Genomic DNA, 23,895 nt, shown 5'->3' with positions numbered 1-23,895 from the left:
CATCCCAGCTTGGTGAGACAAGTCTGATTTGTCAGTCCTGTGCATTTTCTATGTGCACCTCTTCTGGGGTCCGGCAGGCCGAAGTTTTAGGGAATCAAACGCTGTTTACCGTTTTTCAACTAAATGCGCGTTCACTAGCGAAGCACCATATGGAAGTCCACACGTTAATCAGTGATGAATCCCCCGATGTCCTCTTTAATTGTGAAACGTGGCTGCGGGACGATATGATAGGGATAACTGGTTTATCTCTTCCGGAAGGGTACTTGATTAAGACTCTTAATAGAGACTCTAGGGGAGGCGGAATAGCTGTTATATATAAAGCGCAGTATCCCTGCTCCTTTATGGCGGAGAATTTATGCTGCTGTGAATGTGCACGTTTTAGGCTTGATGTAAGCCCGCATTTTACATTCTCTGGGCTCTAAATTTATCGCCCTCCGGGCCATGCTTCAAAGTTTAGTGAAGCACTGTTAGACTTAGTCAGTTCACTAGTGGTGAGATCCGCTAATTTTTCTATTCTAGGTGACTTGAATCTCCATTTTGATCAAACTTTGGATCAGGCCATTTGTAATTTGCTAGCAGACTTGGCAGCCTTCCAACTGGATTTACTGGTACATGATGCTACTCATGTAGCAGGACATATATTGGATCCTATCTTCTCCAATATTCCAGCAGTACAGATTGACCGACCTGTACCTATGGGCTGGACTGACTATTACTTAGTTAGAGCCAGTTGGAAGATAGTCGAATCTCCTAAGATTGATAGGACTACTCTGACGTTTAAAAAGCCTTGGCACAAACTTGATATAAAGGAGTTTCACGCCTATTTGAGAGAGTCTCCTGTCGAGGATCTGGCTGATACTGAGATTGCCTATACCGCCTTCTGCGACTGGATTGGGGGGGGCTTGACGCTCTTATTCCAGCGAGATGGGTTAAGGGGCGTAGCTCGGTCTCCAATCCTTGGTTCTCAGAGGCTCTTAGAACCCTCAGAAAGGAGTGTAAAAGAGCCGAGCGGAATTGGAGAAGGAATTATGAAGATGACCTTAAAACTGTGTACCTGGCCAAATTAAAATATTACCACAAAATGATCTGCTCTACACGCGCTAATTTAATGCTGAAAAAATTAGGGATAGCTCTAATCCCACGAAATACATCTTCAAGATTGTTCAAGAGCTGAAGAACATTAAAACCTCGGTCTCCTACGTAAACTCGGCACAGCAATGTGAGGAGCTTGCTTCTTTCTTTACGAATAAAGTACAGAAAATGTATGCTACATTCCCACAGCTCTCTTCTGTCCCGAGCTCTGTCACGGTCAGGGAGGGGGTTTCTACTTTGATTGTCATACCAGAGATCCCTTGTGATGAACTCGTGAAACTTTGTAAAAAGGTTAAATCGGGATCCCCATCTGACCCTATGAGGCCGGCACAGTTTATGGAATCTATGGAGCTTGTTCAGAAGCCGTTAGGTCACATTCTTAATTTATCCTTTACCATGGCCATAGTACTCCTGGCCTGGAAACAGGCTCGGGTTTCTCCTATTATTAAAAAGCCCAAACTTGATCCATCTTTGCCTGAGAGCTTTAGGCCGATTTCCTTGCCTCCATGGGTTGCCAAATTGGCAGAGGCACATGTGAACGAGGTGTTATCTCGGCACATGACCCTTAACAATATTCTGGACCCGTCGCAAAACGGTTTTAGATCGGGTCATAGTACTGAGTCTGCCTTGTTAGCCTCCACTGAGTATTTAAGAACTATTCTTGACGCCGGTCAGAGTGCAGCGCTTATTTTATTAGATCTTAGCGCTACCTTTGATACGGTGTCTCATGACATCTTGTTGTATCGCCTGGAGGCAATAGGGATCACGGGCCAGGCCTTGGAATGGTTTCGTGCATTCTTGTCGGACAGATCTTTCCGGGTCTCTGCACCACCTTTCTTATCTCAAGCCCATTCCATCGGCCAAGGGGTTCTGCGTTGAGCCCGACTCTGTTCAATCTCTATGTACAACCACTTGCGGTTGTGGCAAGAGATTGGAGCCTAACGCTGGTATCGTAAGCTGACGATACTCAGCTGATTATCACCTTAGCTGAAGGCCCTTTTGCAGTTGCCACAAGGTTTAGAGATGGAATGACTGCAGTTGCTCAGTGGATGGCTGACAACAGTTTACAACTGAATGCCACGAAAACGGAAGTGATGCTGGTAGGGAAAAACATCTCCCTCTGGAATGAGCATTGGTGGACGGCTTCGCTAGGCACTATGTCAACATCCAAGCCAGTGGTTAAGAACCTGGGGGTTTGGCTGGACGCGGATCTCAATTTTCAGTCCCACACGAAAAAGGTGGCAGCGGCGTGTGTGGGCCTGTTGAGAGGCCTCCGCCCTATCCTGAGGTTCTTTAATGCGCCTGTTCGGCAGCTCATTGTCCAGGCTACAATCCTATCACGCTTGGACTATGCCAGCGTTTTACATCTAGGCGCAAACAAAGCAGAGATTTTGCGGCTCCAACGAGTTCAAAACTCGGCAGCCCGTGCTCTTGTGGGACTCCCACGTAGATGTTCCGCTAGAGCCACTATCAGAGCTTTACATTGGCTACCGATCCAAGCAAGAATCCAATTTAAAACTCTTTGCTTGGCGTTTAAAATTCTAAAAAGGTACTAGTCCTGAGCTACTTCGCCCTCTTCTAATTCCCTATACTCCCCAACGTAGCCTGCGCTCCTTGGGCCAACACTTGGTGACCATACCCAGGATTAATCTCCGTCGTGCCGGAGGCCGTTCTTTTCGGCTCCTGGCGGCTAAATTGTGGAATTCGTTGCCTGTCTCCATTCGTGGTATTGATGACTTACTGCTATTCCGGAAAGCTATTAAGACCTTTCTTTTTCCACTGATCTAGGGTTTCCATCTTTCAGCCTATAACTGCTATTTTGTACAATTTGACGGTCAGCGCCGGGACACCCCTTAGCTGGGGCAGCTGTGCGCTTAACAAAATTATAACGTAACATAACATAACATAGGAAGAGAACCATTTTAGTACCGTGCCATTCAAACTGAAGCGCAACTTCAAAGACTCAGGTAGGGCTGGGTGATTGACCAAATTGAATGCCCCCGATAGGTCAAGTAGAATAAGTAAGTAGGCGTCATCCTCGTCAAAGGCTCTGTGGATGTCATCAGATATATTCAGCATGGCCGTTTCAGTACTGCAGCCTTTCCTGAAAACGGATTGGCAAGTGTCAAGCAGGGAGAATTTTTGTATATGATGATTGAGATGCTGTAAGACAATTTTTCTAAAGTCTTGGCGAGGAACAGGAGGTTGGAGATAGGTCTGAGGTTGTTGAGATCGTTGGAGTCAGTCCTGGTATTTTTGGGGATGGGTGTGATTTGTCCTAGTTGGAGCGATATCGGCACACAACCAGTGGTGAAAGATGTGTTGATGAGAGTCCCGAATGGGGCGATGATGTGGTTAAGATTTTTCACCATCGTGGATGGGCGTGGGGTCATTGGTTTGGGTCGTTGGCTTTAGATTCAAGATTATATTGAAGACATTCTTTTCTGTCAAGGGCTTGAAATCCTCCAGTTGACGTTATTTTTCAATTCGGCAAGATTCATGAAGTTCGTTTTTATCGTGGTCGTTTGGTCTGCAACGGGCTCTGGAGCTGGATCAGCTGTGAGGGGAGGTGGGATGGTGAAGGTGGGAACGACAGAGGGAGGAGAGGAGACTTGCAAGAAGGTTGGCTCAATTTTTGAGATTGTCAGTGAAAAAGCTAGCGATTTCTTCACATCATTCGTTTGTGGCAATATTAGCAGGAGGGGGTGCTGATGTAGTTTGTTATTTTACAATGTTAAAGAGCTCCCTAGGTCTGTTTTTTACACTGTCCAGTTTAAAGAAGGCGGCTTTTTCTTTAAAGATGTGTTTTTTGCAAGGCAGCCTTGTTGTTCTTATAAGTGCTAGGTGATAAGTTGAGGGTTTTGTCTCCAAGTCCCTGTCTGAGTTTTCTTCTTTCACTGTTGAGATCGGAATTAATATATTTAATTGAACTGTATGTGCCTTCGTGCTGTTACAGTTTATACCAGAAACTGGCTGAGAATGCCTACTTCGTTCCCAAAAATTAATACTAAAAGCAGTCAACCTTATGGCTCTCGGTCTGGAAACATACACTCAAATAATGTAACACTATAAGCAGGTTGGTGTATGACGACCCCTACACCCCTCTAGACAAGAATATTCCTACTACTCAACAGTACATAACTCCCATGCCCAGCTGGACCACTGGTCACAACAGGTGATATTAGCGCTGGTAGTTTGGGTGCTTCCCAGAACACTATCTGAGCATTTCATTGTTCTGCTCACTCCTACCTCACACAGAATCCTGGGGCCCAACCATGCATGGTGTTTCCATCAAGTGCTTTAACTGATAAAGTACTCCTGTATGCAGATGTTCTGTCCTGATGACACCTACACCCAGAGCCCTGAGCCTTTTAATTCATGGATTTGTATATTTTATGGCCACACTTGACCTGCAGACCAATTTTATTAAATCTTATATCATTCCCTGCAGACCTAAAAAATTTTGTATGTCCACTTTTTTAATAGGTAATAGCACCCTAAATTGCACTAGCACTTCTTCATACTTAGACCTAACATTTGTGTCTATGGGTCCTGGATACCACATTTTACATACTGTAGGATAAAACTCTCAAAGGCAATTAGTACTCTATATAGCTTACCTCAGCCCAGAGGAGGTGGGTGCTCTAACCCCCCTTATTGCAAATCTATAAAACACAATGTATAGCTACTGCAACATATGGGGACAAAATAAGGGGTATCGCAAATATAATATCGTCTAGACCGATGAGAATAGGTTTTACAGAAGGGTCTTAATGGCATCTATTTCATCGTCTCAATTAATCTGTCAGAGAGAATTAGGCATCCCATACATAGCTGACTACATTAGAGCCCAGTCACCCTTACTATGGATGGCTGTTTGGAAAAATAAGGAGGCGAGCCTCACCAGAGATATTATTAAGGACTGTCTGAGCTGCGACAAAAGCTTTGAGATCCCATGCCACATCAGTGTGGACTGCGTTCGATCAACTTTCAGCAGGTTTTTACAGACCCGGAGACGCACCTTAACATTGATTTAAAAAAAACAGTCACGTCAGGCCATGTATGAATTAGCTGACACTGAAAGAATGCTAAAAGAGAAGCGCAAGACTAGCGTGGCGGTTTATAGGAACGCTGCACCCCAAAGCCAGATTGCGGAATATATGACCAGACCAATGGGAGCAGAGAGTGGGGCTTACTATTTCGTTATAGGGAAACCACACTGAAATACAGGTTATGTTTTCCATTAGGTTTCAACACCAATCTTAATTTTCTGCCATGTCCCTGTGATGGAAAGTCTGGTCAAACAATGCTGCATTTTACATTTTTCTGTTGATATTACGCTATGTACTGAAGACACTTTCTGCTTCCCTTTCTAAAACAGCGCCATATTAGCAATATCAGAGAAGCCCTAAACTTACTTTTTCAACTCCTGGATAATGAAGTGATAATTCATCTAGGTGCATTTCTGAGAGCAGCAGTACAGCTCTTGGGACTATGAATACGGAGTAGACTTGCTATAATGCTCGATGTATCGCTTGTCCGTTATTTGATATGAGAGAGTAATTTAGTCGATCGGTTTTTATGAACTGTTTTTTACTGTGTATATATTTTAATATGCACTTTACTGCATGTATTTTTGCACTTTTATGGATACTTTTGGTATTTGAATATAGTTTAACTTGAAAGAGAAGCACATTCATTGGGAGCTGTATATTGCATGGAACGGCTACTTAACCACATGGCTGCTAGGCGTTTTCCCGTCCTGCGCTGAAGCTCCAAAATAACCATTATTCATGACGAGCTGGCCTTGTCATCCGCGCACGGAAGGTAAGCGCCATGACGAGCCCAGCTCGTCATTAGCTTCGAAGGGGTTAAGGTTACTATATGTAGATGATTTACTTTTTGCTCCACACCCAGCTAAACAAATCTCAACCCTGTTCTCATGCACTCAAATTTGGGCAAGACTAGGTCCTACAAAGAAACTGGCATAAATCGTTAATGGTTCTGATAAAGTCGGCCCCTTCCCATTCACCACGGATTACCCACTCAAGTGGTGCGATGCCTTACACACTACTTGGGAATAAAAAATACATCTAATCCAGACCAAGTACTGCAGGCCAATTAAGAATTAACAATTCAAAGAATTAAACAGAATGTGGGGCGCCCACCATTACTTTAACTAGCAGGATAAATTGCTGTCCTCAAAATTATTTTTCTCCCCAAGTTGCTTTACGCGTTTCTGTACATTCATTTAGCTTACACGAAAGCCTTCTTTTGCGACAATTCATTCACTTTTCTTAGACTTCGCATGGGCTAACAAGCAGTCTTAGATAATTTGGGATATGCGAACAATGCCTTTTTCCACATGGAGAATGACTTCTCCTAATGCAGAATGCTACTACTTAGTGGCTCTAGTCAGGTACTTTTTCCAATGGATACATCCTGCTTTTTATCTCCCATCACGTACTATGGAGCGAGGTATGATGTGTAATACACCTCTAATCACTGTCCCCGATCGGAATTTTAGTCGCCCGACCAAATACATGTTCACAGCTGCTTGACACCGAAGTATTTGACAATACAGCAACTAAAGCAGAAGGGTGGAATTTCCTTTCTAGATACATTTCGTTAATTTCAAAGTATTTTATTGATTTTTAACCACATGGCTGCTGGGCGTTTCCCCCCCCCTGTGCTGGAAAATGCCATTTTAGTGGCACCATGACGAGCTCAGCTCGTCATCAGCACACGACACCCGTGGGTGATGACGAGCTGAGCTCGTCATCAGCATCGAAAGGGTTAATTAACAGATACATTAGCATTTCTGTCGCGGGGTTAGCCAAACTTCGTATGTATTACAGTGATTACAGGTACAGGAGATAAATGTTTAGCTGAACCCCTTTAGATGGCTTGCAGAGAAAATAGGCACAGGTGATAGAAAGAGAGAGACAGGAAAGAAAGGGGTGAAAAGAGGGTACGAGAAAGGCTGTGTAGTGATGAGTCTAATTGAAGTTATAGACATCTGACATCCCACTAGTTAACCTGCGGCGGAGATGGCAGACCATCCTGCCCTCCCCCCCCCCGGCTTCTCTTCGGCTTGCAGAGCAATGTTATCTGCGCCTCTGAGGTACGTCAACCAGTTACGCCAGCCTTTGTATGAGGTCTTGGCTGTGTCCTTGTCCTTCCAGTTAGTCAGGACCATTTACACTGCGGCGGTGAGAAGCATGTCAAGTAGGTCTCTGTCGTGTTCTGATCCTAGTCTTGTGGTCATGAATGCGGTGGTGAGGGAGGAGAATTCAGCTGTTAGGGTGCAGCCCAGTGCCATATTTATGAACCCAAAGGTTTTGTCCTAGAACTGTTTGAGCGATGGGCAATAGTAGACAAGATGTGCTAGGTCTCTCTTTTCCTTGCAACAGTTCCAGCATAGCTTATCTTCCCTGAGGCCTAGTTTACATATTCGCGCAGGGTTCAGAAGGCCTTGTGGAGTAGCCAGAATTTTGTTTGTGCTAGAACCGGGGTGATTTTATTGTGTGAGGGAGAGGACCATAGTGACGCAAGTTCTCGCTTGTTAAGTGAGATACTGCCTTGCTTTAACCAATAGTTAGTTGTCTTGTCATTAAGTTTGGTGGAGTTTGGACGTAGGAGTTTATAGAGGTGTGATACCGGATGGCCTAGCCTGTTGATCTTTGCCAAGTATTGTGACATTGATGGTTGAGTATGTGAAAGTTTGGCTTTGGAAAGGGCTGTTTTGATTTTCAGGAAGCTGTAGAATTCGATGTCTGCTAAGTTATGTCTAGATTTTAATACGGCAAACGTGGTGGGATATCCCCCTACCAATAGTTGGGATGGGTGGGAGATACCTTACTCTATCCACGTGTCGAGGGATAGGGATTTCCCCTTGTACTTGATCCTGCTATTCAACCACAGTGATTCCCAATTCGAGTCTTTGATGCTGTTCTCCATTTTCTTGTCTATTTTTAGAAGGGCAATTTTTGTGTTTTTAAAAATGGGGCTGCAAGAGCGAAGGTGTTTATTAGCTGTTAACAGTGCCTTTGGGTTTAAATGATTCAGTATGACTCTCTCCACTTATAAACATACCAGTGTGTAGCCTCTGGGAGGCAAAATCAAGTAGGCCCCTTGTTTTGCTAGGAGGAATGCAGTCTGAAAGGCTTTAGAACTGGGAGGGGCAAACCTAGCATACTTTAGAATATGCTAGGTTTGCCCCGTCCAGTGTTTTCGCTAGTCTTCGTTTTTTGATGCTTATACGTGCCTTCTTCCCCGCCATAAGAATTTGGTAATCAGGTTATCTGCTTTGCGGTGGAAGTCATCTGTGAGCAGAAATGGAAGCATACTGAACAGGTGGTTGATCATTGGGATGATCATCATTTTGATCGTTTCGACTCTGGTGCAGTGGATGTTCAGGGGTTTACATTCTAATTTATCCATATTGAGCTTATATCCTGAGTGGACTGAGTATATCTCTTTGGTGTCTATCACGGCCTCAATTGAGTCCTTAGGTTGCTCTGTTACAATTAGAATGTCATCAGCGTATGCGGCCAATTTTATTTCAACGTCCTTGATATTGACCCCTTTTATTTTTACGCTTGCTTTAATATCGGTGAGCAGGGGTTTTAATGCCAGCAGGAGGAGTGAGGGGACAGGGGGCAACCCTGTCTAGTGCCCCACTGTAGCGCAAATGGTTTGGAGAGCGCCCCATTAACGACAATGCATGCCTTTGAGTCCCTGTGCAGCGCCATCACCATTCGTATAAAGCCTTCGCCTAAGTTGAAGGATTTCATGCACTGCTCCAGGAAGCACAATGATACTCTATCGAAGGCCGTCTCGGCATCTAGAGTGATAGCTACTGCTGCCTGTTTTCTTTGGAGAGTGCTCTAGTATGGGACAGAGGAGTCTGGTATTGTCATTGGACATACGGGTTCTCAGGATTCCTACTTGGGAATTGCTTATTAGGTTGGGAAGGACGGGATTTTCTGGTTTCTAAGATTTTTGCATATATTTTGCAGTCCACATTATTTAGGGATATGGGCCTATATTTCTTGGGTAGCAGGTGATCCTTACCCTCCTTAGGAATTACTATTATGTTGGCTTCCGACATGGACTATGATACCAACCCATTCTCCGAACAGTGATTGAACACCTTCTTCATGGTAGGTTTTAGTTGCTCTAGGAAGGACTTGTATAAGGTGGCTGTGTACCCATCCGTGCCTGGTGCTTTGTTATCCTTCATAGACTTCAACGCCGTTTCAATCTCTGCGATGCTAATTTCTTGCCTTAATCTCTGTGCTTCTGCCCTGGTTAACTGTGGTAGGCCAAGTCTGTTGAGGTAATCTTAGCACGCCTCCAGATCCAGGATCTGGTCGTTTTTATAGAGTTCCTGGTAAAACTCTTGAAAGGTCTTGAGGATGTCCTTGTGTCTTGTGTGGGTTTTGTTGTGTGGGTCTGTAATGGATGAGATGGTGAATTGGGTACGCTTATGTTTCAGGTAGGAGGCTAGTAGTTTCCCCGCTTTATTTGCTTCACAGAGGTTAATGGCTTTGTATTTGTTAAACCACAGTCCAGCTCTCTCACTCAGGATCTTATTATAGTCATACGTTTTTCTAGTTAGGTCCGTTAGGAGTTTGTTATCATGTGTGGCCGTGGTGTGTGTTGCTTCTAGGCTTTTGATGTCCTGCTTGAGCTGAGTTAGTTGTAAGTTTGCGATTTTGTTTATCTTGCCTTTAACTTCGATTATTGTGTCCCTGATAGCCTTCAGTGCGTCCCATAGTGTAGTGGTGCTAACCCCCGGTGAATCATTGTGTCTAAGGTATTCCCTTATTGCCTCCTCAATTTTTGTTTTGTTTGCGGGGTCGGCTAGGACATCGGTGTTAAACTGCCACCTCCGGGGATGTTTTCGTTGTCGCATACACTCAGCTTTAGGCTTATATAGGAGTGATCTGACAGTAACCTAGGGGCTATGTCAGAGTGTTCTATTAGGTGTGTGTATGAGAGCCTGTGATTAGTATGTAGTCTATCCTGCTGTACGAGTTGTGTGGGTTAGAGTAGAATGTGAAGTCTCTAGTGTCCGTGTGCTGGAGCCGCCATGAGTCCTTGAGGTTGAATTTGGCCTATATATTCTTTAGTGTAGTGTGTGCATTTGTGGGGTAATATGGGCTATCGAGGAACATTTTCGACCTTGCAAGGATGGAGCTTTGCAACTATTTTGAATTCACAAAACATTTTGAGGTAATATAGGGAGACCAATGACAATCTCAGGTGTCCAGGAATATAAGTAAAAGCAATTCATGAATTCCATTTTTACATACTTGCTTTTGTTTCTTTCTCCACAATTATTATTCCTCATGGAGAAACCTCTCCTATTTCATCCTCTGATATGGGATGTGCTCTGTTGCCCTTTTCATGATAAAGAGACGTATTCCTAGACTGAAAAAATTATTAGTATACTTGACAAGGTGTATTTTTATGGATGTTAACAAACTTCCTGGGCATTCCTACCTTGGAAAGCCCACACACCACCCACGGGAAACAATGAGCAATGTGTAAGTAATTATAACTTAGAATATTGAGTACTCCTGCTTTAATGCTACTTGATAATTTATTCTGTTGTGCATTGTGTTTGATGTTTATGAGATGTGCTATTGTGTTTTGGTAGGATTTTTTGTAATGACATTCAATGATTTGTACATTTTAATGTTTTACACTACATACACTGTTCTCTGATGTCCTCATATAGATATGATTAACCTGGCAAAAATATTCTACAAAAATAAGCATGCACTTTAAAGAATGGCACATTAAGTGCTCTAAAATGGCAAAAATGCGATATGTGGAACTTTCTAAAACTTTTAAATACATTTTGGAAGAAAGTTCCAACACCTGCCCATCAGTTTTATATCGGAAGTGATTAACTGACAAGTCCTTACTTACTTATTTATAAACTGCTCAAGTCCTTGCTTCCGTTCTTCTATAAATGCATCATCGAATATTCCATCGTCCCCTCTAAAAGGAAGTTGCCGGAAAAAAGCCTTCCCAGGTAAAGGCGGCACCACCACCTAAATGAAACAATTTTTTTTACTTCAATACAATACACAGCCCTTATGCCTCCAACTTTCTCATAACTACTGGTTTACCTACTAAAGGAGCTGCCATTTTCAGTACAAAATAACTGGCAATACGTTGAGCAAATACAAAGGGGCAGATTGAGGGAGCATTGCTGTACACAAAAAATAGGCTAATTAACTGCAAGATTTTTCTACAGAGAGCTGCTGGGAATCTGTGGCCCAACTGAGCGCAGCCTTCGCTTTCTGTATCATCTGATGTAGAACCTATCATCGGAAGACATTTCAACCTACCTGGGAGAACAGTTTCAAACTCTGATTACACTTTCAAACAGAGAACATTTTATGGAGAAGAGGGAAACATTTGGAACAATAGCAGATGCAAATAAATGAACCTTAAAGCACCATCACGAGCAAGTCTTCAAACTCTAAGGGAACTCCCAGGTAGGGATCATAAACATGTGCTCATGAATGTGACTGCAAGGCTAATAACTTAGAAATCTCATAGACCTTTGTTCTCAACCTAATGCTTCTGTCTTCCAAGGCTTCATAAATACATGGTGCCGACTAAACAAGGATCCAGTACAGAATACCATTGACATACCATAGTAATACAGGTTTAGATAGAACAGATTCCAAGTTGTGCAATACCTTGTGGTGGAAACAGTAGCAATTGGTGTGACTCCTTTCACGAGATAGACGCCAGACCACGTTGCTCCGGTTCACCGCGCAGTTTTTTAAAAAAAAGATAACTACTAGCCACACCTCCTCTAATCGGATGTGATAATCACAGATTTTAAAATTATTAACTAATCAGCGCTACACTGAGAGCACAGCAGTGCTACGCACCTTTTTCAGCAATTGCCAACAGCACTTGAGCAACGGCCCAGCCACTCTCACAATGCGGAGTATTTAAAGAACATCAATTGTACCCATTTTGACGGATTGCATGCGATATCGTTCGTCAATTTGTACTCTTCCGGCTCATTATGTAGCTTTTAATACAGTTTTTGCAGACGCTTTTTTGTCTATTTGACCCATCGCTGACATCACGTCCCAATATAAGTAGTCTAATAATTGGATCAGTCGTTTTTCAGTAACAAGATGGTAGTGTCCTGAGGAAGACACTTTGAACGTGTCGAAACGCGTAGACGGAAACCATCTCTTCACTGTATTGTTTAAATAATATGTATTTGTCAATTAATTACTGAAAGTGAAATCTCTTTTTACTGTTTTTTAATCAATATATAATTTATTCATCCTATGATATTTTTATACAATGTTTTAAATTGATTTCTGTGCTAATTTAGTGTGCTATTTTCATTTTTATTCATCACGTTTTTGTTACTTGAACATTGCCAGTATTTATATGTTGCCTGGGCGTTTTATTTTTCACAAAGCAATTGGTGTGATAGTCATTAATTGCTCAATAAGGGTATGTTGAGGATCCTGGTTTGGCTCTGGTGCATGCTATTCCATTCAGAAGTGTAATCTTCTCAGTAGCACCGCTCGTCCAAGCGGACGGAAACCAACATGCAAAACATTCATTGTTGCATTTATGATGAGACGCTGATGCATCAGACCAGTCCTTCACAATGGCTGAAGCCTCTTCTTTCCTGTCCTCAGGAATTAGATCTATGAAGGGTGATATGTGTCATGCCACAATTGGCAATAATAGATGCCTGGGATGGCCAAGGTATTTGGTGCTTCGATGGATGTCATCAGCATGGATCTAACTGTGCAGCCTACATTATCTCCCCATTTCTTAGATCTACCCAGAGGAGCAGAGGTCGGAGTTATAGGATTCTTGACCTCCTCAAAGCAACAATAATGGAATCTGGTTAGTATGACCTTTTAAACATGCCAGTGTTAATTCAGGCCCTCCATTTATTTTTGAGGCATGGTACCACCATTGTTTTTACTATGGCTGGTGTCTTTATGAGGTTGAGTTTGTCTTTCCAGATCTGATCTAGAATAGGGATGGACTTAATGGACTTTTCTGGGCTGACCTTTATAGTCAGCCAAGAAGCATGCCTGCTACACTGAGGACACAGGAACCTACAACCTCTTTGCTGCTACTTCTGCTAGAGCATGAAAACAATGTCATTCGCTGGAGAATTTGGTTGTGGAAGGGTCACATCATCTTCTTTGGATAGAATGAAGTCCTTTCTAACTTCCTCATCTTGGTTATTACTGTCCTGTTCATGCCCATCTTCCATGACTTCACCTTTCTCCTCATCTAGGACTGATCGCTACCATGACAATCCTTTTCCACCATAAAGCCATGAGAGGTGGTACATGAGAATCCTCTTCCACCATAACCCCATGATGAGAGGTGGAACAAAATGTGGGTTTGAGGGCAGCGTCAGTGGATGGGGAGTAGGTAGTAAAGCAGGAACCTGAACCTGAGGTTGCAATAGAGATGTCGGGGCAGTGATCATGGCAGAAATGGTCGACCAGACGAAGGACCAAACAGTGGATGTCGATGTTGCTGTTGAGAATCAGTATTCAAACATGTTGTATTATCTGTTGCAACAAAGACCTGAAGGCAAATACCTTCTATAAATGCCTCTGAGTATTCCATTGTCCCCTCTAAAAGAAATTTGCCAGAAAAAAAGCCTTTCCGAGTATAACCTTCATATTGAAGCCCACAAATTCTTGGACGACTAAAACAACCGCAAAGGAACACATCGTCTTTGCGGGTGTTTCGGCGGGACGAGGGCTGTGGATGGGCGCCGGCTATTCTAATACGAACGGCCTACTGGAATACAGTGCCCACACCCTCCTCCCCAGGGACAGATAGGACCACTTGTCCTCTGCAATTCCTACAAATAACTCAGAACATGAATTGAGTCATACACAAATTAAGGTTGCGAGACCGACCCCTCTTACTGTTTAGGAATCCTGCAAAGCTTTGTCCTCACCACTCAAAAATAATTTTACAGTTCAACCCTGACTGTTCGATATTGGAAGGAAATATATATTCCGGCTTGTATATTAGGACTACAGAGTCTGGGAAGGCGCCCCTTGGACTCTTTACTTTAACATTATCTCAAAAAGCAACGTATCAAGACTATAAAAGCCCTGAAGAAGTCCCAGCTTGGGACGAAACGCGTCGGCTGTATGTTTTACTGAAAACTGAAAATAAAGATTACCAGAAGATTACCAACATCTCTTTGAGAAATAATTCTTTCTTGTGCTAAATACCACTTGCACTTATTTTCTTGTCCTTTGTGGTGCACCTTTGCGGTTGTTTTATTTGTACTTCAATTCCCTAGGGAATAGGCACAGTAACTGTATCGTGTCTGTATTTTTAGCATAATTTTCTTTTCTTACTTGTTTCGTTTGCTGCGCGGTAGTGCCCTCATTCTTGCACCATAATTGGGCCCCCCACCGCTTGCAGAAGCGGAGCGCTGTCACCTGGTAGGATTGTTTCGGGCAGGAAGTTTGGCCGCCATATTGGGGCTGCTGCCTTGCAGCGCGCCACCTTACTCAGCGCTCTAGTTCTCCGGTGGGGAGAACGAGGAGGCTGTATTTAAAGCTCGCTCCTCCCGCGCAGCGGTGACGCGCAGCGGAGGCGCCTGACTCTCGCCTGAGTCAAGCCAGAGTCCTGCCCGTCTGCGCCCGTCAGCGTCCCGGAGGCGTCCTGGCGGCGGGCGGGGCTCTGTTCACCGAGAATGAGTAATCTGGGCGCTCTTTTGGTGCGGTACTCTTCTACGGAGTTGCGCTCTTTGAATCACAGGGAGAGCTGCTGTTGTACTGTCTTTCCGGGCCGCCATAGGGGTAAGTCGCGATGTCCGGGTTGTGGCTGGCATCCTACCCGGGTTCTGTCTTCAGCCCCGCCTATTGACATAGCTGGTGCAGAGTATGCCTGCATGCTGTTAAACACCAGATCAGCTCGCAGCCATGCGCAACACATCTTTGAGCTCCTCGAGACAGAGAAGCCACTCTGTCTAATGTTGACGGAGACTTGGTGGGGTGAAGCTTCTAATCCCGATGTGGCTATGGCCATTCCGCCGGATTTTGACATCTTTAGGAAGGACAGAGCAAAGGGCAGGGGTGGCGGGGTCGCATTGGTGGTAAAGAAGGGCACGCCCTGCACCATCTTGCCTACTGAGGACATCCGCGGCTCGGAATCGCTGGCTTTTTCAATCGTGCTAGCGCCGCATCAATCAGTAAAGGGACTGTTAGTCTACCGCCCCCCTGGTCCGCTTGGGACGTTTTTTGCTGACCTTGATTCGGTGCTGGTGGGTCTAGCCCTGAGAGCAGAACACTGCTTAGTGGCGGGGGACTTTAACATCCGGATGGATGATCCGTCGGACCCCGCTGCTATTAAGCTTTTGGAGGCTATGACTCCGCTGGGTCTCACCCCGCATTTGCAGGGCCCGACCCACGACAAGGGGCATACTCTAGACCAGGTCTTCTCGACCTCTCCTTTGGTGGTGAAAGAGATTCTCCCGGTCTTGTGGTCGGATCACTGGCTTGCCAAATTTGTAATCAGCGGCAATGTCAGGGCGCCTAACCCTGTCTCACAGCAGCGGGGACGAGCCTCTAGAGCATTTAGCAGGGTGACCCCTGAGTTGCTGGCTCAGGCTGCTGCGACTCACCCATGCCCTCTGTCTGGCGAGCTAGAGAGAGACTTGGAGTCCCTGCAAGAATGGCTGACGGAGAGGCTGAATGACCTGGCCCCAGTTCTGCCCCCCCGCCCGACATCTAAGCGGGTCTCGGCCCCTTGGTTTACCCCTGCTCTGTGGGCTACGCGGCAGCAGTGCAAGGTAGCCGAAAGGGCCTGGCGGGCACATTATGACAGCAAGGACAGGTCTGCCTACAAGGCTGTGGTTAAAGCTTACCACCAAGACATCCGCCTCGAAAAGAAAGCTTATCTTGCGGGGAGAATCGAAGCAGCTTCGAACTCCAGTAAGGAGATCTTTACCATTGTTCGAGAATTCATCTCACCTCGGACTACCGCTTCGGAAGAGGGGCCTGTAAATTCCTGGGCGGCGGATCTTGCGTGTTTTTTTACAGGCAAGATCAAACTCATCCAGGACTCCTTTCTACCGAGTGGACCGGTTACATTGCCGAGGCCCGAGGCGGGCACGCCGCCCCCAGTTATGCAGGGCGCCATATTGGCTGAGTTTCCATCTCTGCCAGCCTCCGCTTCCCTAGCGCTTATGGGCAATTTAAAATCTGGGTCTCCGCTTGACCCCTGCCCTGCTAAGCTCCTGGGTAAATTGGCGGAGGTGGTTAATCCGCTGGCGCACCCTCTTCTCAACCTCTCGTTGAGTCTGGGAGAGGTGCCGCCAGTGTGGAAGCAGGCAATGGTCATCCCGTTGCTTAAAAAGCCGGGACTTGACCCGAAAGCCCCAGCCAATTACAGGCCAATTTCGTTGCTGCCGGCTCTTGTAAAAATTCTGGAGAAGCACGTTCAGTCGGTGCTCTCCAATTTTCTGGAGTCCCATGAGATCTTACATGACTCCCAGTCGGGCTTCCGTTCAAATCGCAGCACCGAGACCGCGCTTCTTGAGGTTTCTGAAACCATTAAAGGGGTGTTGGATACCGGGGGCAAAGTCATGCTGGTGTTGTTGGACTTGTCGGCGGCTTTTGACACCGTCCCCCATGAGGGCCTGCTCGCAAGACTCTTTGAGATTGGTCTGCGGGGGACGGTGCTCAAATGGTTTTCTTCCTTTTTGGCCGGCCGCCGGCAAACGATCTGGACATCATCTGACGCCGCTGTAATGCCGCCTTTGGGAGTCGGGGTCCCTCAGGGCTCTATATTGAGCCCGACCCTTTTTAACATCTTTATGACCCCTTTGGCGGCGGTGGCGGAGTCATTTGGTGCCCGGATCGTGTCGTATGCCGACGACACCCAGCTCCTCTTCTCTTGCGAGAGAGGGGCTGACTTTGACGGGGAGAGTATCCAGAATTGCCTTGGGGCTGTGTTCGCATGGTTCCAACTGAACAGCCTCAAGTGCAATTCCGACAAATCGGAGGTACTCTTCTTCGGGTGCGATACGGAGCCTAGCTGGCAGGCCTGGTGGCCCATCGACATGTTCCCTCCGTCCGGCTCTTCCCCCATGGCTAAAAACTTGGGGGTTAAGATGGACAAGGGGCTGACGATGAAAGCCCAGATCCTGGGGGTAACCGGCACCTGCTTCGGCCTGTTAAAAATGCTGCGGAGGTTTCTGCCTCTCTTGTCCGAGGAGCACAGGAGGCTGACGGTGCAGGCTCTGATAGGCTCCAGGTTGGATTATGCCAACATTCTTTACCTGGGCCTGCCAGAGTATCTGCTGCAGAGGCTTCAAGTTGCACAGAACGCGGCGGCCAGGGCCATCTTTGGCCTAAGCAGACGCACCAGCGCCTCTGGGTTGTTGGTGACGTTACACTGGCTACCCATCCGCAAACGGATCGCCTTTAAGGCTCTGACCTTGGCCTACAAAGCGCTCCATGCTGTGGGAGCTAAACATCTCCAAAAGAGACTGACCTTTTACCACCCGACTCGCTCGTTGAGGTCGGAATCTCTACTTTTGGCGGCTGTTCCGCGTGTGAAGAGGGCTCGCCTCGGGGGCCGCTCTTTCAGTCTGTTGGCCCCACAGATGTGGAATTCATTACCGCTCCCTTTGCGGGGGGCGCCTACTCTCCTTGATTTTAGAAGAGGTCTCAAAACCTGGCTGTTTTCCCAATAGGTCTGCCAGTAGCTCCGCTTTTTTTCTGTTTGCTTTTTAACCTCTTTTATCTGTGTTGTGTTATTCTGAAATCTGTTCTCCTTACCTAAAGCGCCGGGACACTCTTTTTGAGTAACCGTTGCGCTATACAAAAGAATAAATAACATAACATAACATAACATAACGATGGGTGCTAGCCAGTGTGCACACAATTCCCTTTATTAACTCAAGGGCCACATAATATTACGGGGAGAAAGGTAGTCAGGTGCTGACGTTAGGAAGGGTCCATCGTTTTATTTCTGTTTCAAACTCTTGGACGACCTTTGGATGAGAAACTTGGGGCTCATAAACACTGTACTCCTGAGGAAAGTCTGTTTCTCCTTCCTCCGCTTCATATGCCTCGTCCTTATTCTCTATAACATAGCGCCCCCAACCATCTAAGTCACACTGTATACCATATCCAAGGCTAGCTGCTGGCCACAGACGTCAAACCCTAGCTCAGAATCCAAGAGGTTCACTGGCAGCTGAGCAAAAAACATTTAAGGGTGAACGAGAACAGGCTGGTTGAGCTACCAACGCTGATTAAAGTGGCAATTCAGTTGTCAAAGGGACAGTTGAAGGTCCAATTATCACTAACAGTGTGTGTGACGTCATGTTCATTGTCGATAAAGGTACTGGAGCTGCCATTGATAGGGTAATCAAATGGATCATTACTGACAAGGGTCTGGTTGGTGAAAGTGTCATCCTAAACAGGATCATCTAGGACAATGACAACGGAGCACTGTCTGAAGACTTCACCAGCAAGATAGTTGTCGACTACAGTTGCTTTAATGTCGCTGATGGAAGGGAGTTCTTCAACGACAATTTGGGGGGGGGACTACTGACAGGGTGTCTGAGAAGCAGGAATTTTCACATCAGATTGCATCTCACCTTTTTTCAAAACCATCTCAAAAGAAGGAGTGATGGAGGAGGCAGATGAAGACATTTCTGAGGTAAATTCTAGTAGAGGTTATTTGCGTAGAGCTTCCTTGATAGCGGCCAAGCTAACGTGGATATACCCTGCAAGGCCTGTGGCTTGTGACAGATGTGGAGAGCCATCAGCTGACTTGTTACATGTGACATGTTCCTGTCCTCTGCTAACAGAGTTTTAGCGGAATGTGCTTGCAATGGTTTCAAAACTTAGAGGGTCATCCAAAGGAGAGATCCGTAAAATTGTGTTCATTGGGAGTGGTGCCAAGAAAGGGTCGCCTTAAAATGCGAATGCTGGCGCAGGGAGTGGTGTTGGCCAGAAGATGCACTGCAATTCACTGGATGGCGGCTACAGCTCTGGCAGTGAAGGCCTGGCAGGCAGACTTGATGGAATGGGCTCTGGAGGACAAGCAGCACAGAAAACTTCCATAAGCGATGAAAGGGTGTGGGAGACTAGGAGACCTGGGTGAAGAATGCCCAGGAAGGTCCTGGTCCAATTGCCTGGAGGGACACTGGGAGGATGTGAAGGTAAGGGGGGGCTGGCAGGAGGGGGGCGTGGGAGGCTCAATCTATTGTCTATAGGCTTATGCTGTCCTGTGTGTTAAATATCTTATTTGATAATAAGCCTTAAAACATCGTTATATTGTATTTGCTAAAATGTAAAATATCAATAAAAACTTATACAAAAACATTTTCAGTAGTGGAGGTTACACAGGCTTCCTTTTTTGCACCTTCTTAGTGGAAGTGCCTGGAGGAGCACTTTCCACAGATTAATCTCCAGACAAGGGGGTACCCTGTATGGAAGAAGGAATGTTCTTGTTCTCCGGAAGGTAGAGGGCCAAACTTCTTTCCTGGTCCATTGTGTTTTGGAAGGAAATATATTACAGAACCCACAGCATGATGCCTTGTGAGAAGAATAAAATTACTGACAGTGCAAATAACCAGTATAAATGTTCCTTTACCCACAGTCTGAACAGGACTGAAGACATCTTTTTTTTATTTTTCTACCATAGTAACAGTTGGGAATGTTCACCTGTGCAAGAAGATAAAAAGTCTGAAAACCCTCAAACAGCAATTCACAGATTGTGTGTGGTACCTAAATTTAGGGCTGGCTCGAATCCAGCAAAGACATAGTAGAAGTCAAGTGGTGGCGACTGTAAGGTCAAAGCTGGGTAAGAACAATGCTCCTCTTAAGGACTCCTTCACACACGACATGCAGTAGAATGGTGGCCTCGAAGGGGAATAGAAAGTTCAGTACCTTAATTTCAATGCTGAAGTTTGGGATGTTTCAAAGGAAGTGGATGTGCTACTAAACAAACACTGCTGTTGGACCGAAGGTCATTTTGACACTGTTCACTGTTACAATAATTCCCAGCCTTACAAAGGAAAACGATTTTATCACGAGAGTCTATGAAAGATCTAATGCTGGAGAACAATCAGATCTAATGCTAGAAAACAATATATATATATATGTATATATATATATATATATATATATATATATATATATATATATATACACAAATCTTTTTTTTTTTATTTCAAATCTTTTTTTTTGGAGAGTGCAAATAATACAAGGAAAATACCAAATACAGGAAATAAAATAAATAACCAATAAGAATGAATAGAAACAGAGGATAATGCATGAATGAATACATAAGATATCATCACAAATGTCAAACCGTTAGGATACATAACACGCTGGAGAAAGGCGTAGCAAACAATGATGCAAAATTACAAGCGATGGTAATTGTACATAGCGGCCAAATCTTTTTTTGTACAAATCTTTTTTTTAAAAAAAAACCAGAAGGATTTTTCTTATGTACACAGCATGTCGCCTACAACCCTGTGAAGGGCCGGCCTCGTAGTTTAGGTAGGCATGCAAGATGCGGGTGGGTTTTGCCAATATAGATGGCAAACAGCATTTTTAAACTACTGCAAAGTTTGAGTGCAAAGGAAAGCGAAGCGAGGTTTGACAGGACACTGCATTTTCTATAACAATACTACTGTGTGATAGCAGCTGAAACACAAACATTACAATGTTGTATTTTTCGTACCTTGCTTTCTCTTTCAAGTTCCCCTCTCAACCATTCGAAGTCACTGTATCTTCTTCGAACACACGATTCCTTTAGTTTAAAAATAGGAAGATTTGTCTGAAAATGACAAAAATGTTATATTACTATAAACAATACAACTGTTTTTATATAAACCAATGTATTGGCTTTTCAAGAAAAGAAATATAAAAACCAAAACTACCATCACATCACAATAGTGCATATGTGTGAATGTCCAATGTAAGTTATTTCCAATATCATCATGTACATTTTGAAAGCAGCAGGTTCCAGCTCCCAGGTTCCGACTCCCTCCGGTTTTAAAGCAGTGTACAACTTTTACCTTTATTGTACGACCCCACGCTATGCCATCGATGCTCCCCTCACCTTCCGGTGCTTGCGTGGGCACCCTCTGCCTTCATAAATCAGTTGTTTCAACAACCTACTGTAGTCTAACTCCATCTTCCAGTTCACGAGATTACTGCCTCTGCCAAACCCCACTGTTGTGAAATGATAATTTGGGACAAGACACAATCCAGTTCCAGGAGTGCCTTTCCATCACAGTTTATGTTAATATCCAGTGTTAATATCCAGTGCTAACAAATACGGTATCAACCTATGCCTAAACTGCAGGTAGCGGTCGAATTGTAACATAACAAGACCAACTTCTTTCTGAAAATCTGCAAATCATTTCACAGAGACACCAAACCTAAAGGGGATATTCACAAGGGGTCCAATCCTTAAAATCCCCTCAGGGCAGTCACTTGAGTCAAACGACAAATAGTTTTGAAGAGGTTATCAACACATAAACAAGTGAACAAACTAGTCAATTTAGTTATTCCCACGAAAACGCTTTTTGTACTGAAGAAAGAAAAAAACGAATATGAGAGAAAGAAAGAGTTAGGGAGTGAGAATATGTGTGTCATAGGCAGGAGCAAAACTCACAACATGAGAAACACCTGAGAATGTGGGTGTGTGAAACAAAGCGCTTTGTTGCTATTTAGCCGCCGGGGGGGGGGGGGGGCACGGGAACCGCCACCCCCGGGCTTTTATATAATATGTGCGGGGGGCTCAAAAACCCCCTCAGCCCCGGGGACCGCCCCCCTCGGGCTTCAAAAGTGAGTGGGGCTCAAAGGCCCCCCAAACCCCGGGGACTGCCACCCCTGGGGCTTAATGAGATTAATTGCGAGACTCACAGCCCCGCCATCCCCCGGGGCTTAAAGAATACATGGGTGGGAGCCTGAAAGGGCCCCCCAGGGCTTTAAGAATATATTTGCGGGGAGCTCACGCTCCCCCCCCCCCCCCGGCAGCCCTGGGGACCATCACCACCCGGGACTTGTTTTATTTTATTTTTTTAAACCTGTGTGGGGGAGGGGCTCGAACCCCCCCCCCCCCCCACACACACGCCCAGGGATCCGCCCCCTCCCCGGGGCTTAGGAAATGTTGGGAGGGGGCCCACGCTGCCCCCATCCTGGAGCCCTGTCATGGCCCTAGGGACCGCCACCCGCCATGGCCGGCTCCTGCAGTGTACCCGGGGTGCCCACACCCGGGACACTGCTGTCTGATATGGCAGGGTCTGCTTTGGTTTTTGGAAGCAAGAGCAGGAAACCAAAAATCAAAGACGATTGCTTTTCCACACCGGGAGCTGCGTCTTAGTAGCTCCCCATGTGGAAAAGCAATGCCGGCTCCCGAGGGACGCGGTGAGCCGGCGGGACCGTGGTGGAATTGGGGACCCCCCACGGTCCCCAACGGAGAGGGCCAGCCCCGGGGGATGGGGTCTCCAGGGCTACAGATGGCCCAGGAGGGGGGCAACGCGGCCCCCTCCCCAAAAGTTTTATTTAAAAAAAAAAACAAAAAAAACAAAGGCCGGTATATATACACACACACACATACATATATGTATATATATATATACACATATATATATACACATACACATATATATATATATATATATATATATATATATACACACACATACACATATATATATATATATATATATATATATATATATATATATATATATATATATATATGTGTGTGTTAAGGTAGCAGAAAAGCAACACATCACTGTACACGATTGGGTCTGAAACACATTGTGTACAGCATTTTCTATTTCATGGAGGGTGCACACACCTCTTACTCGTAACATTTTGGGCTTTCGTATTACCCTGTTATATGTTGAACATTCACAACATTGTCATGTGAGCTTCTGTACATACAACACTATTGCATGTGTTTGTAAAATCTAACGACAGGTTTAATGCCAAATGTGACAGCATATTCCTGACGAATGTCCTTTATTTAAAATAGTTTAGATTCTACCATACCACCGCTATGGAACTCGATTCAGCCGGTGGGGATTTTGTGGATGTGAATCGTATGGAAACTTGATGGCAGCAATGCCTCTATATTCCAATTTAGAAAGAAATTGTGATAAGATAAAGGAGAATGAGCAGAGACAATAGTCTCGCTTCAGTGTACTAAGGCATGCAACCACAGACCAGCACAAATGCTGCTTGAACAGTAAACCGGACTACTGGCTGTGCAAAAGCTTGCTTAAAGATACATTTGTTTTGGGCAAATAATGTAATTACAACAATAACCTATAAAGATTGCACTGGTGTTTGGTATGGTGGCGGGTGTTCAAACAATTGTGATTGCAGACGTGCAGGTGCATTTTTGGAAATGCTTGCTAAGACTGAAAGCGCTATGTTGGAGATATGTCCGAGCAAAATATGCGAGGTGCATCAGCAGAGACATGATGATGTGTAAATGTGAGCAACGGAGAAGTAGCAGAATGTTATATAAGCGGTTCAAGGTGGAACATGTGGACTGGCACCGAAAACTGGGACCTGATATAACTGAATTGCTATAAATAAAGGTTTATTTTCAAAACTCTAAGACTTGGAATGAAGGTGCATTTGGCGAGCTATTTGGGGTGTAGAATGGAAAAAAAGCAGAAATGGTGCCACAGTTGCTGAAGGTTCAGGTGTACTGAGGAGAGGTGCAGGGGTGTGGAGAGGCTGGCATCGACAGAACCAG

At 45.1% G+C, this 23,895-nt stretch overlaps 1 protein-coding gene across 1 annotated transcript in view; it reads right to left on the bottom strand.

Moving 5' to 3' along the window:
* Window positions 1-23,895, bottom strand: part of SNX3 (sorting nexin 3) — a 269,821-nt gene that overhangs the window by 65,956 nt on the left and 179,970 nt on the right. The window contains exons 2-3 of the mRNA XM_086926683.1: window positions 20,854-20,949; window positions 11,035-11,159 (exon numbers count right to left, since the gene is read on the bottom strand). Of these exons, the coding sequence (XP_086782809.1) occupies window positions 11,035-11,159; window positions 20,854-20,949 (221 nt within the window). The remainder of the gene's footprint in view (window positions 1-11,034; window positions 11,160-20,853; window positions 20,950-23,895) is intronic.

The sequence above is a fragment of the Lissotriton vulgaris genome, chromosome 6, assembly GCF_964263255.1.
Source record: "Lissotriton vulgaris chromosome 6, aLisVul1.2, whole genome shotgun sequence".
Lineage (NCBI taxonomy): Eukaryota > Metazoa > Chordata > Amphibia > Caudata > Salamandridae > Lissotriton > Lissotriton vulgaris.
Note: the sequence above shows the minus strand (reverse complement) of the source record. Positions and strands in the feature narration are given on the sequence as shown.